Raw genomic sequence first — 15,019 nt, forward strand, 5'->3', positions numbered from 1 at the left:
CAAAAAATTGCCAAGCTTTTGCAATCTTGAGACCATTGTACTCGTTAGCAAATTTGTCAATGACCACAAATTTAAATATCAAAATGACAGGAATGACTTTCCGCTCTGATTATATTATGACAATGTTATTAGAATTGTGACATATTGTTTGTTGTTATAAGCCGTGCGGTGTTCACAGATGTCGCAGACGTGTTAAAAATAAGGTAAATTTAAAATGTGTTTCTCTTTTACGCGATAGAAGTGATTTTTTTATAAATATATGTCATATCATTTTATATTGATTATACCTACGCTTATGATCTGGACCTGATCGTAATACTAATAAACATCCAAAGTAGATATTTCGACTACATTAAAATACATTTTGAGCTACCGTTAGTTTTCAGACAGAAAACGATAATATTGCGACCTTGTGGAAGCACTAGTGTTTTTGGTAAATAGTTATATCTTTCATTTGTACATCTATGGAGTAGATAAGACTGGAGAAACTCTTTAATCACTGAGAATCCATAAGAAAAGTGATACGAAAAGAGCAAAGATTTTATAGATTTCAATGATGTATTAATATAAAACCATTTCATCAAAAGTTCTTCTGAGAGAAATAATACATTGCAAATTGGTAGCGACAAAAATTTGACATTTACTATAAACTTTGAGAACTTATTCTCTTTGATTTATTCCAATTTTGCAATAAACAGTTTTAAAGTAGGTATTACCAATATCTGGACCTCGGAGGTAAACTAAACTATGTCGACATTTTGAATAAGTGCCTTTAATTCACGTATTTTATTAGTTGGATGTTGGATTATACAAAATTGGCTTATATTATCATTAAAATAGGGTCATTTTGTCTTTTAAACAATTATGGGATACATCACATTTTTGTTAATATCCTAAGTGCTCTAAACTTTGTTGCAAATTGCTCGAAATGCCATAGTGTAGTTTACCTCCGAGGTCCAGATATATAGAGCCGTCAAAAAAACTTATTTAGAGTAGTCTGCGAAATAAAAATAAAGCGGTTTCTGATTTTAGTCACTTGCACAGAACGATGTGTACATAGCCCAACTTATATTTTTTACAATTTTGAATATATGTTTAAAACCTTAATATTGTCAGTAATAATGACAGCGTAGTTTAAAGGTAGAAACCACATCCTACTCTAATTACGATTTTTCTAGTTGGCAAAAGATAGTAGTATTTTTTGTACTGACAGAATAAAAATTAATGATTTGTATTAATTTTAGTCCGAATCATACGATACTTTGTTAGGTTTCAATATGGAAACATATCGTTCATCGAAAACGCTTTGGAAATCGTGCGTCGAACACCACACGTTCTTCCGTTTACATTCGCCAAGAGTAAGACGAAAATTTCCATTGTCACTTGGCTCCAAGTTTACTTATTCTGGACGAACCGAGTACCAAACTGTGACGGAAGTACGACAAAGAGGCATATTGGAGAGAAAGTTTGTGAGATCGCCCAGTAAATACCTAGTAAGTAACATTTTTGTTTGTATATAATATTAGTAGCCTCTCTTAATGTGCCATACCCAATTTTGAGCGTAGGTACTGCCAATGAGTTATTAAGTTAAAACATATATACGGGATCTACAGAGTAACGTCGAGTCCGAAAGTATAAGTGTAGAGGAGTTGTAGTAGACAGATTACGACTTTGTGATTTGTCAGGGTCTTTGAAGAGACGACATAAGCAATCTTTTTCATTTTTGGAGTGGGAATCGAACTCACATCCTTCAGCATCAAAGGCGGATAAAATCTCCTCTGAGCTATCTAGACTGCATCTGTAGTCTAATTTTAAGTAAAAAATAGAAAAAAAGGTTATACATAACGAAGAAAAAACTGTGAATACCAATAAATAGTTGGTTTTGAAAAGAATAAAGAGCTGCAATTAAAGGTTATACAATAACCAATTTATGGCTATAATAGGAAAAAACAGAAAAGAAATCATTTAACCAGCTATCGATTTTATATATTCGGAATATCGGGAATCAGTACTTATATACTGGAATGTATTTACTTATATACATCTTTCATTTGTAAAGGATTATATAGCAAAGAAACAACAAAACATATTTAAAATTCAATTAAAAATATGGTATGAAGACTACACAATAGGATAAGTACAAACTTAAAAGAATTAATGCTGAATGTAGATTTCGTTACTTCAAGTTTTTTACTTATTTGCTTCTTTGCTTCATTAAAATGTTCACCAATAATTTTGTAATAATGGGTGTCCCAAAATTCACGCAAGATTTGAATTTGCCGCTATTTGCGCAGTAAAGTGTTGCAAAAAAATTAGTTTGACAGCTGACTTTTTAAGGTTAATAAAAATGGAGCGTTACACGAAAGAACAACGTGTGCTCATTGTTCAACAATATTTTAAAAATAATGAAATTTTGGCGGTCTCAGTTCGAAAATTTCGTACAAATATGATTTAACTTCGTCAACTGTGAAGAGAGTAATTGAAAAATTCAGGGAGACTAGATGAATTGGTGATGCTAAACAAACTGGTCGTCCAAAAACAAGCCACTGAAATGTCAATATCGAAGCAGTGCTTGAAAGTGTGGGTGAAAGTTTACAAACTTCAATTCGGCGTCGTGGACAAGAACTACAAATTTCAAGAAGCTCTCTACAGCGTATACTTACCGAAGATCTGCATCTCTATGCTTTCAAAATTCAATCAACACAAGAACTGAAATTTAATGACCATGTACAGCGAAAGAGTTTGTTGAGTGTATCAATGAACATCAACATGTGGATGCTGATTTTTCGGGCAATATCATCCTAAGCGATGAAGCACATTTTCACCTTGATGGCTTTGTTAATCGTCAAAATTGTCGCATTTGAGGTTCTGAGAAACCACAATTCAACTGGGGATGAAAATGCATCCACAACGTGTCACTGTTTGGTGCCTATTATGGACTGGAGGCATCATTTTTCTTTGAAAATGAGCCTGGTCAAGCAGTGACCGTTTGTGGACGACAGTGGTTTCAACAAGACGGTGGCATATGCCATACAGTCCGTGAAACAACTCAATTACTACATTAGACATTTCCTGGTCTTGTACTCTCTCGTTTCGGTGATCAGAATTGGTCCCTTAGTTAAATCGTGAGATTTAACACCATTGGATTTCTTTTTATAGGGTTATTTGAAGTCAAAGGTCAATGCCAACAAGCCTACAACCACCTGTGCATTGAAGGAGGAAATGCAAAACTGCATCAACGAAATTCAGCCATATTTACGCAAAATGGTGATAAAAAAGAGTGGGTATATGCCAGCAAATCCGTTGAGGCCATTTTCCTGATGTGCTATTCCATATATAACCCTATCCTTTGTACTACTATGATTCAATAATAAAATTACAATCTAAAGAAGAACAAAACAGTGTTTTATATTCAAGTAAAATCTTATGTAAATTTTGGGACACAATATATATTTTTAAGGGCGTAGGCGCAAAATTTCTGGCCAATGCTATTTAAATGCATAAATTTTTTCCGAATCCTGAGAAAACTAACAAATATTTTAAAAAAATATAAACGCAGAATAAATGATTACATTATTACCGAGGGCCGAAAGTCCCTTAGAATAAATAAAAAGTTTCTATTGAATGAGAATTTGAAATTAAAAATCACAGTTAATTTTCTCTTCTTTTTCAGCCCTGTAACTTACTAAAATAAACATATAAGTTTTCAGGGACTTTCGGCCCTCGATAATAATGTAATCTTTCATTCTACGTTTAAATTTTTCAAAATTACTTACGTTTTCTCAGGATTCGAAAAAAATGAATGCATTTATAAAGCATTGGCCCGAAATTTTGCGCTTACGCTCTTAAGGTTTACATTTAATTTGTATTTCCAATAATAAGTGAATACCTACTTCCAATCAGATAAATAAATATATCAATCACTTGACGTAAATTACTATTTTTACGATATAATTGAAATACAGTTATCTTATCGGTTCTTAAATACAATAAAAAATTACCTTCAATAATGTACCAAAAAATAGTCTCCTTTATATAGAATTTTTCGAAAAATTTGTTATTTCAAATTATTATTTTATTATTCTTCAAATTATTTTCTTTAATTAACGTTACTAAAGATATCTTTGTCATGTCGGTAGGATTAAGATCTACAATAATAACTGTACTTTTATTTTTATTGTTTATCGTGAGACCATGTTCTCGACAAACACTTTCAAATTCCCTTCCCTTCGATTTGTTATGTACTGTTCATGTAAGTTCTTCTGGTCAGGCTAGTATATCATCTACTACGTACTATATATATATATATATATATATATATATATATATATATATATATATATATATAATGATAAAGATAATATAATACATGAAGGACGACGTAAAGAATGATTTCAAAATTAAAAATGATGCTGGAGATGTTTTGGAATAACATATATGTTTCTTAATATTGTTCTGAAGCTATTTTATTGTGGCATTTTAAAGTAATTACTATTTTAATGGGAATAAGCCACAATTGAAGGTTAAAATACAAATAAATATTGAGGAGGACGAGGTAAAGGAAGCATTAAGGAAATTAAAAAAAATAGAAAATCGCCAGAGGAGGACAGAATACAGAACGAGGTTGCCTGAATGAAACAATATAGAGAGAATACAGAGAGAACAAAACGGATGTCAGAAACAGCAGAGATGAAAAACAAAAAATTGATGGTAAAACACTCGCTAGAAGTACAGATATACGACGTCGACAAATTGCTGGAGGCACATTGAAAAACAGACAGAGTCATGTCTACATAAAAAGAAGAAGAAGAAGTTACCCGTATACATTTAAATATATTTTTGCAAAGTATTATATAAAATCGGGTATACATTTTGTTTTATAGTGTAGGTTTCAAAGTTTGCTGTCATTTCAGGGTAGCCAACCAGTGCAAACTCCTCCGTTGGAAGATAGAGGAAAGATAGTAACTGCTCCTGCTCGACCACCGGGACCTTACGCTCATAAAGTTACGTCTTTGGATACCAAAGAACCTAAGAAAGCATGGACTGAAGACAGCCGAATATCCGATGAGTAAGTAAATTACATTTTCATAAATTAGTGTTTAGTAATCTTTAATTTCAAATTAAAAGCGATTATGTAGAATGAATGACCTCACAACAATCTGTCTGGCTGTGTGGCATAGACAAAATTGAGTTCTTGTTTAACAAGAGCTCAATGCTCTCCTGCTTGATTAACATTTTTCTACCAAACATCGCTCGATCTCTTCGGCGGCCTTTCTTAGTATGCGTTCTCTCTAGCGCAATTCTCAGCAGCATGTCTCCTTTCATTATTCCCTGGTGTTTCTATACCATTTGTCTACTCCATTTAGTTATTACATCTTGCAAACTACATTATACTGTTACATTTTGTCTAGTGTTTCTTATGCGGTTTCTTTCAGTTTTGACTACTATGCTTCGTAATACATTCAAATCCGCTATTCTAAGTATCCTTTTCTTAGAGTGCTACCTCTCTACGGAGATTGGCAATCATAATGGCTATTTTTATTTTTGAACTTGCTGCTGTAAACAAATCAATCGATCTGCATTGATACCAATCACGTATATTCTTCAAACCAAGAATTCTGCCTTCGGCCAACAGATCTTCCTTGAATTATAAGTATACCTTTAGTTTTATTACTGTCTTTCTTCTATGGTTTCTATTCCATGTCAGAATAGGTCTAATAAAGGTCTTACATATTTTAATTTTACTGTCAGCTCTCACGTATCTGTTGTTCCAAATTCGTTAAACCTCCTGACACATCCTTGGTTCTCTAATAGGTCTGGTAAGCTGAACTATATAGACATCCTGACACAGTGGCAGGTTTGTTGATATTGATTTTTTGTGTAATTATGACCACTGGAGATGTCATTTCCGAGAACTGAATTTTAACTGTGTTATGTGTTCTACAGTTTTGTTACTAGGTTTCTGCTATAATTACAGTATAATCTGCACCTCATTCGTTTGATATTCATTATGTATCCCATTTTGAGAATAATGAAGGGTATATTATTTTGTTAATGTTAAATTAAAAAGAAATATACCTTCCTGAGAGTGCCTTGTGTGATTGCTATCTATGTGTGTATATTTTTTTGTGGTTTGCGTTCCCTCTTTTGTTTTTGTGGTGATATTTACGTAATGTTTTCATGGTGTTAGCGGCGGTTTCCTTCTCTTGTAGTATCTCTTACATTAAATCTAAGAAATACATATAATGAAGTTGTATCCTTGTACAAATAGTTTTTTCTACAGTTTTTCAACTATCCTATTAAAAAAATATTTGAAATGTTATCCACAAGTCATGTTCGGATTATGCGATATATTTTTCATTTATAAAAATTCCTATTCGCTTATGATTATTTTGCAGCAAAGAGTAACGTGTGGTTGTGTTGATTTAACAACATACGTCGTAAACGGATATAGGTTATCTCCGTACATGTTTTAAATTTTGTGAAATTCCAATGCAACTGAGATTTCAACTCAAAACATGGCTGTCTGCCTGTAAAATCGAGGCCTGGTGAGTTGCCTGTCAAATTTGGTAAAAATGCTCCAACTATATACAACAAAAGATGTAATAGCCTCCTTATTTTGATTTTAAAATTATTTCTTTTTTGAAAATCATGTCCGGATTGAAAAATGGAAATGTCAAAAAACAAATATAATATTTTATTACAATCAATTGTGACTAATCCTATTTGAATGTAATATTTTACTTATACATGCAACAAGAAAACAGTTTTAGAATCACTTTGTTATAAGAATATAATATATTTAACACAACCGTCTACGTATATTTATTTTATAATAAATTTGTTGCGTTACAAGATTTATCTGCTTTATGTTCAGTTCTTGGACTTCAAATTCTGTATGTTCCTCTTTCATTGCAATTTTTTGAGTCGTTTAATACAAAATTTTATTTACCTGAAACATTTTCATATCCTGTTCAAATCCGCTTGAATATTACAATCTCGTCAGATCGATAACAATTGGCATTTATTTCGCAGTTAACTTTAACGGTGTTTTGAAATTACACATAATATATTTATGAAATTTGTAACTATGGTAATATTAATTGCTCATTTTCTTTTTCTCCTAGAGATAAAAAGTATGGATCTATTTCTAGCGACGGCGGATTTCTAGAAAGAACGTTGGAAGGGCCTTTTTCACCTGGTATAGCCGGAAGAGTCATCAGTTACGCCGATGAAGAACCTCCTTCACCCACATCGAACGGACTCTACGACACGCCACCTTATAGTTTAAGTCACTCGCCAACATCGCAAATCATCGACGATAATTTAGTTAATATTGTACTCCATCCGGACGAAGAAGGGAAGTACGGATTTAATGTTAAAGGTTAGTAGAAAATTTTATTTAGTACTCAAAAAATAATGGGCCAGTAATATTACACATTTCCTGCCACAAACGTCTTAAGGCAAGGATGTTCTTTATCTCCAACTCTATTCAAAATTTATATTCAGGAAGCATTAAACAACTTCAGGAGAAAATCAACAGGGATGATAATAGAACTCGGGAAAAAGTATAATATACTTTTTCCCAAGTTCTATTATCATTTGATTTGTTATATTATAACAAATCTTTTCTTCGCAGACCATCAAGTGATTATGGCAAACGATGACGAAGACATGGATTATATGATTCGAAAGTTAACTGAAGAATACGAAAATTGGGGACTCACCATAACCATTAACAAAACGGAATATCTAAGAATAAAGGACGAAGAAAGAGACACGCAACTCTCGATTAGAGATATAAACGGATGCGAAGAATTTAAATACCTAGGGACAGTGATAGCGAAGGAAGGAACGTTGAAACGGGACATTCAGCAGAAAATACAATAGGGCCGAAATGTGGTACAAATATTAAACTCATTACATTGGTCTCCTAAAATTAGTTTACGAACGAATATGACAATCTACAAGTCGGTCGTAGAATCAATTTTGACGTACGGATCTGAATGTTGGCAAATGACGATAAAAGAGAAGAAAAAACTGAAAGCGGTAGAAATGGACAGTCTAAGAAGAGCGTCGGCTAGGGACGACTGAATAGGAACTCGGATATCTAGACTTAATCACATCCCAAATGAAGAAATAAGAAGAAGAACAGGAAGGATTTACAATATCGTATATACAATAGAATCCAAACAACTTTTATGGTACTGGCATCTGTCTGTAGAGCAGAGTAGGGAGGGTTAGGTTTCACAGCACTTAGGCCACAATTGACCCATTGTGCATCCTCCCAGGGAGCTGTCACCCTTAGCTCATTGTCCATCCTGCCATTTCTAGGAAGGTGGACAAGTCACCAGGAGACATCTCTCTTATGGCACTGGCATATAATGCGAATGGAAGACGAACGATGGCCAAAACAAGCCTTAAACTGTTCAACGGAATAATAGAAGAAGGAAAGGAAGACCAGCATTAGAACGGAGAGAAGGAATCAGAGAAATAATGAGAGCCATGACTGAGATTGAATGGACCGATCGAAAGAGGTGGAGATCGAAATGCGGGATGCGGCAGAAGCTGTAGGAACCCATATATATATATATATATATATATATATATATATATATATATATATATATATATATATATATATATATCTAAAAAAGGATAATTCCCGGGAGTTGGTTGTATACCATATAGTTAAAAAACTCGAACATCGAAGTAAATAAAACACTTCGGTTTTCAGAGATATATTTTTAATTAAAATTAAATTTAAAAATACAAAAGGATTAAGTTCATATCGTTTTCAGTGAATCTAAAAGCAAGTAATCCCAATAAATTAATAAAAATGTAAGGTAAAAGTTTGACTTACTTTGTAGTACTTGCAAAATAACCTCAAATACAAACAGTGGTTGGGTTTACATGGGCCCATATAAAAATAATTATATACTAATGACAGTAAACCATGAGATATCAGATATCAATTTTACTTCAGTCAATTCATTAATGTCAGTGTCCCGTTTTACGTTTTAGTAAGTTTTTTATATATTTTACAATAACTTTTTGTTTCTTATCTTGTACATTTTAGAATCTTGTCAAAGGCAAGGGTTTCCTGCCGAAACGTTGATTTCAATGGACAATAAAATCTAGTTCCAAATTTAATATTACTTATTGAACCTAAACCCAAGAAATACTAATTTTATATTATATATATATATATATATATATATAATATAAAATTAGTATTTCTTGGGTTTAGGTTCAATAAGTAATATTAAATTTAATATATATATATATATATATATATATATATATATATATATATATATATATATATATATATATATATAATATGTGTGTAATAGGGTAATCACAGTAGAGTGGTTTCTTTCAGGAATATTCTTTTTGATATGAACATCACATTTAATAGGCTGGCTTGATCTCAAAAATTTAGACGGTCTAATAATATTATATAGATGCTAGTCCTATAGTAAGAAGGTAACTTCATCCTTGTTTAGATAATATTCGAGTCCTTAGTGTCCAGTAGTTAAAATTTGCATTATTAAATGGTTATTACTGACCACTTTATTACAACTTATATCGCCCAATAAAACTCTTTTAAACATAAATGTCTAATTACCGTTTACTAATTGCAAGTTAAAACTTTTGTCATAAGTAGGAATGTTCCAAAGTACTCACCGAAAATATGCATTAGTACAGTTAAAATATTTCACGATTTATTTTATTTAGCATGTAGCCTACAATAAGAACACACAATTGAACAATACAAAGAAAATACGCACTAAAACACTTAGGTGTAGGAAACGTTAAATGGAGTATTACAAACGAATATCTAATGTATCAATGTATGTAATGTAAAACATCATAAAAATTATGAACTGTTATCCAGAACAGTAACTCTGAAATGATATCCAGAGTAGTAATGCAATCTCCCGGAGAACGATTTACCCCTAGTAACTTGAGTGTTTAACTCCCATAGAAACGAGATGTTCACCTTTAATATTATTTATGTGTTAAACTTAAACATCGATTCAATTTATAATACATGCGCAGTCAATATTGTATTTAAATAATTTTTTTCTATGTATGTAGGAGGAAACGAACGAAATGTGCCTATATTAGTATCTAGAGTTGCACCGAATACGCCAGCTGATAAATGTGTACCTAGGTTATCAGAAGGCGATCAAGTATTGCAAATAAACGGACATGATGTTTCACATGCTCTTCATCAAGACGTCGTCAAATTGATACAAGATGCCCGATCAACGAATTCAGGTAATTCTTTTATATATTTTTTTATTGTTTATTTTATTCTATCATTGTTTAAATTATCACTTTAAGGTTGATCTTCACCCTCGATTAATTTGTTTCTGATCCTAGAGATGGCTCTACTGCGGCATATTACTGTGGTAAATTTTTTAACTTAATCGTAGATTTCTACATGATGACTCTGTAATATTTTCAAACCCTAATATAAATTACAGTTTTCTATCATTATATCCATTGGCTGAGTTGCCAAGTTGTGTAGACGACAGTAATTTTATCAAATACCTAGTAGACCAAATAAGCAAAGATATCTTTAACAACATCTTTATGTATAATATTTTATTGCTCCGCTGTGTCAATCGGAATATATTAAAGTTATATACGCATTTGCAAGAACATAATCCACACATATCATTGAAAAATGACACATATTTATTATGTAAACATTTTTATCGACAAAGAGGTACTTAGCGGCGCTATCTGTGAATATCGTATTACCATTAAATTTATACATGCAATCATTATATTAGATTTTTGTTGATAGTTAAAAAATAAATTATCTGGTATTATTTAATATTTTAGTGGGATTTATATGAAAAATGGTCAATCGTCAAAAATGTTATTTAAAACATGCGAACATGTCTTTCTTTTGGTCTGTTTATTACTGGTTTCAGGTTTGTTATCTTCATTATTAGTGCGTCTTTTTCTCTTCTTTGTATGTGTCCAAACCATCTCAGTCTGTGTGGATTAATAAATTTCACTATGTCTTCCCCTTCGGTTATATTTCTATTTCTTATTTCATGCTTCATTAGTCTTCTATATTCTCCTTGTTCGGGCTTTATTGGGCTGTTTATTCTTATCATTTTGCTTTTAATAATTCTTACTTTTTCTTTATATTTTACTTTTTATTTATATTTTTATTTTCTTTATATCTATTTTCGTAAGCCATATTACTTTCGCTACGTATGCTATCACTGGTCTAATTGCTGCTCTATATATTTTTGTCTTTGTTTTTTGCTGTTTTTTATCTTTAAGTAGTGAATGATATTTCCAAAACACGATGTTCTTCTCTCACCTTGTGTGCGTGATAGAGTCATGCGTTGGATGTACGATTTGGGGTAGTTGATGCCTATTTAGTTATCACGGTTCTATTTGGTCTAATTAGTTCTTCAGTTTCCGTATTCGACCATTTTATAAAGCCAAATGAGTATGTGAAAAGTGGTATTGCGTACGTGTTTATTGCTTTTACTATGTGCTTGAAATTAAGTTTGCTTTTGAGTATTAGTATCCCAGATTTAGTCATACGGCTCACATTCCATCTAAGGGGAAAATTCACTCATCCCAGATACCTACTGTATCAAAAGGATTGAGCTCTGGTGGGACTCTTTCCGTGTTACCGAGCCCTAGGTGGCTTGGTATGTTGGAGTATCTTCCAAAAATTTTTGTACAAATCTGGACGTTGAGAGTACTACAGCTTTCGGCTTAGTCTTGTAGAGATGTTCATTCAGACCTAGCTTTTTTATGTTTTCTAGGAGTTTCTTTGGAATTACTCCAGTAGTAGAGAGAATAATAGGTATTGTCTGGGTACTTTCCATTCTCCACTGTCTTCGTATTTGAATTTCCAGATCCCTGTACTTGGCAATTTTTTCGTTCTGTTAAACACGAAGATTATTGTTGTTGGGTATCGCCACATCAATTAATGTTGTTTGTCTCTTTAGTTTATTAACTAGTATGAGATTTGGTCTATTATGTGCCACTGTTTGTTCTGTGAGCACAGTGCGGTCCCAGTATAGCTTGTAGTTGTCATTATCAAGTATACTCTCAGGAACGTATTGATAATATGGAAGATGGTTTGTTTGAAGAAGTCCCAGTTTGATAGCTATCTCTTGATGACTGATCTTTCTTACTGAGTCGTGCCGTTCCTTATATTCAGTTGCATCAAATGCCTGACAGCCCCGGTAAGATGTTGGATGGTTTCCTGAGTTTAACATCCATATCGGCATTTGTCATTCTGGACCTGAGGGTCTTTGACGATATATTTCAGGTAATTTTTGGTTTGTATAACCTGATCCTGAATGGCCAGTAGTGAATCTTCTGTTTCAGGAAACATCTTTCCTGACGTCAGCCAATAGTTCGACGCTATATTGTCGACATGGTCTTGACTGACCTCATTGGGATGTCGCCCGTACAGAGGTTCACCCATCAAACAGAGAAAGAAATAGGTATGAACCTTGTGACTGTAAGAGAGATGATCGTGAAGATGACTGGAAGTACGGAGGGATGGAATAGTGTTCACAATTACATCCGAGCAGTCATTAAAAAGAAAGAAGAAGAAGAGAAACACCAACCGAGCCAACGACAGAGATAAGATCTAATTACTATTTTAATGGAAATAAGCCACAATTGAAGGTTAAAATAAGTTTATTGGCGTTTGAATCTTTGATCTTTGATCTTGCACTAATAACTTGTTTATACTCCAACAATTAATAGAAAAAAGAATAGTAGTTGGTACCAAAGTACATCTAGTCTTCATCGACCTAGAAAAGGCGTATGATACAGTTCCAAGACTTAAATTGTGGCAACAACTCGACATTAGTCCATACCTTTTAGGAATAATTACAGAAGTATACAGGGAGAACACTACTTACCTAAAAATCGGAAATAGACTATCAGAGCCAATAAAAGTAAACTAAAGGACTAAAACAAGGATGCATAATGTCACACTCACTGTTTAATTTATATATTGAGGCAGCCCTCCATAATTGGAAAAACCAGTGCCTGGGAATGGGAATCCCCATATGAAATGACGTACTGTTCTGCCTGAACTTTGCGGATGACCAAGTCGTCCTAGCTCAAGATTTTTATGATCTAGAATTTATGATAAAGCGTCTATACAGAGAATATGTAAAATGTGGGTTACAAGTCAGCATGAAGAAAACAGAATATTTAGTTTTCAATTCAGATGCAAGGTTTGAAGTGTTGATCGACGAGGACGTGGAAATCAAACAAGTGGAAAAATTTAAATATTTAAGTGCACTCATTGCTAAGAACGGCTTGGGACAAACCGAAATTAAACACCGAATTATTCAGAGACGTAAAATTGTAGGATGTCTGAACTCCTTATGGTGGGATCGCAACATTTCCAAAAGGAACAAAAAAAGAATAGGGCAAACCATGGTTGAATCAGTTCTTTGTTATGGCTCTGAAGTATGGACAATTGTCAATGCAGACCTGAAGAGAAGATTGTAAGCAGTTGAAATGGATTATTTGAGAAGAAGTGCTAGAACATCAAGCCAGGAAAGGAAGACCAACGCTACAGAAACGGTCATTGACAGAATAGAAAAAAAAAAGAGGTTCAAAATGGTTTGGACACCTATTGAGAATGCCTGACGAACGTTGGCCCCAAAAACTTCACAAATGGATGCCCCCCTGGAAGAAGAAAAAGAGGTAGAACTTGACGCTCATGGAATGAAGGAATTAGAAGAGCGATGGAATCGAAAGGTTTGGAGGTGGAGCATGCCTTAAACCGGCAGGATTGGCGGAGAAGAACGGGAATACGGAATAGCCGTCTCCAAAATGTATTGTATTTACAAGTTGGCTTATTCCCATTAAAATAGTAATTACTTTAAAAGCCACAAGAAAATAGTTTCAGAACAATAGATAAGATTTAGATCAGAGAAGTGAGTGTTCCAAAAATGTCTTCACCCCACTTTCGGAGTACGGTACGTGCGACAGTCAAATGCACACAAGTAAGAGAGGGTGGTTTTAGTTGGTAGGCAGGATAATAGATACCTGAATCTTTGGCACTGCTATCTTTAGTACTTTAAATTAAATTAAAACCCAAATTTTAGGGACTCAAAATGGAGGTAGCATAAAAAAATTTCAACCCCCCCCCCTCAGACAAATTCTGTGTACGATACTGGTTATGCAAGAAACACTATTTTTATAAATACTAAAATAATTAACTAAAAACGCTCAAATAGGTTTTTAAAACTAAATAGGTTTTTTATAGATATATTACTTATAGAGTGTAAATTTTATGATATCCTACTTTCAAAATAAAAGTTGCAGTATCTACTATTCTGTAACTCTGTAAGTTTCAGCATGACCGGTTCAAAGTTCAAACCGATAACATTCCTATTAAATTTTGTTGTTATCTGCCAAAGTGTTGTACAAAGTAATTGATATGGCAACCCTGTTAGTGTGACGTTTTGCTTGAAGCGTTTCGAAGCCGAACGTAATGCTATCTATCGATGATAAATACTACCATTGCTTCAGATGGAGCCATCTCCCTACATTACGATTTGAAGGCGACAGTTCAAGACATAATTCTTGTTTAACGAGATTTTTCATATGTTTAGGAAAAAATATTTAACTTTTTGTTGCAAATATTTTCCACTTTTACAGTTTTATATATGTTGTTATTAAAAAATTTTTCGGTTTCTTACCGGTAACTTTATTATAAGCCGAAACATATTATTTTTTCCTATTGGAACAAAACTGTAAATTCAAAAATTTTCAAAAAATTCATAAGTATTTCTTATAATCATATCTTGATGCTGTAAAAAAAATTAACAAAATCCTATGTTTGGTTTTCCCGCTTTATACTTGGAAAAAAGTAGTTTTTTTGAGTTTTTTCAAAAACGAAAACATGAAGTTTGTTTAAAAGTTGTCAAAATACTTCTAGACATCACATATACCTTCTCAAATTTTTTCAAATTTTTTGAATTTAAGGTTTGTC

General features: G+C 32.9%; 1 protein-coding gene across 2 annotated transcripts in view; it reads left to right on the plus strand.

Annotated features, from left to right (window-relative positions):
• Ptpmeg (protein tyrosine phosphatase Meg) overlaps window positions 1-15,019 on the plus strand; it is a 74,453-nt gene that overhangs the window by 37,433 nt on the left and 22,001 nt on the right. The window contains exons 6-9 of one of the 2 annotated variants that reach the window (XM_072526762.1): window positions 1,245-1,493; window positions 4,914-5,068; window positions 7,128-7,384; window positions 10,105-10,287. In XM_072526762.1, coding sequence (XP_072382863.1) covers window positions 1,245-1,493; window positions 4,914-5,068; window positions 7,128-7,384; window positions 10,105-10,287 — 844 coding nt within the window. The remainder of the gene's footprint in view (window positions 1-1,244; window positions 1,494-4,913; window positions 5,069-7,127; window positions 7,385-10,104; window positions 10,288-15,019) is intronic. The other variant, XM_072526763.1, reaches the window with a different exon arrangement.

The sequence above is a fragment of the Diabrotica undecimpunctata genome, chromosome 3 (genome assembly GCF_040954645.1).
Source record: "Diabrotica undecimpunctata isolate CICGRU chromosome 3, icDiaUnde3, whole genome shotgun sequence".
NCBI classification, from domain to species: domain Eukaryota; kingdom Metazoa; phylum Arthropoda; class Insecta; order Coleoptera; family Chrysomelidae; genus Diabrotica; species Diabrotica undecimpunctata.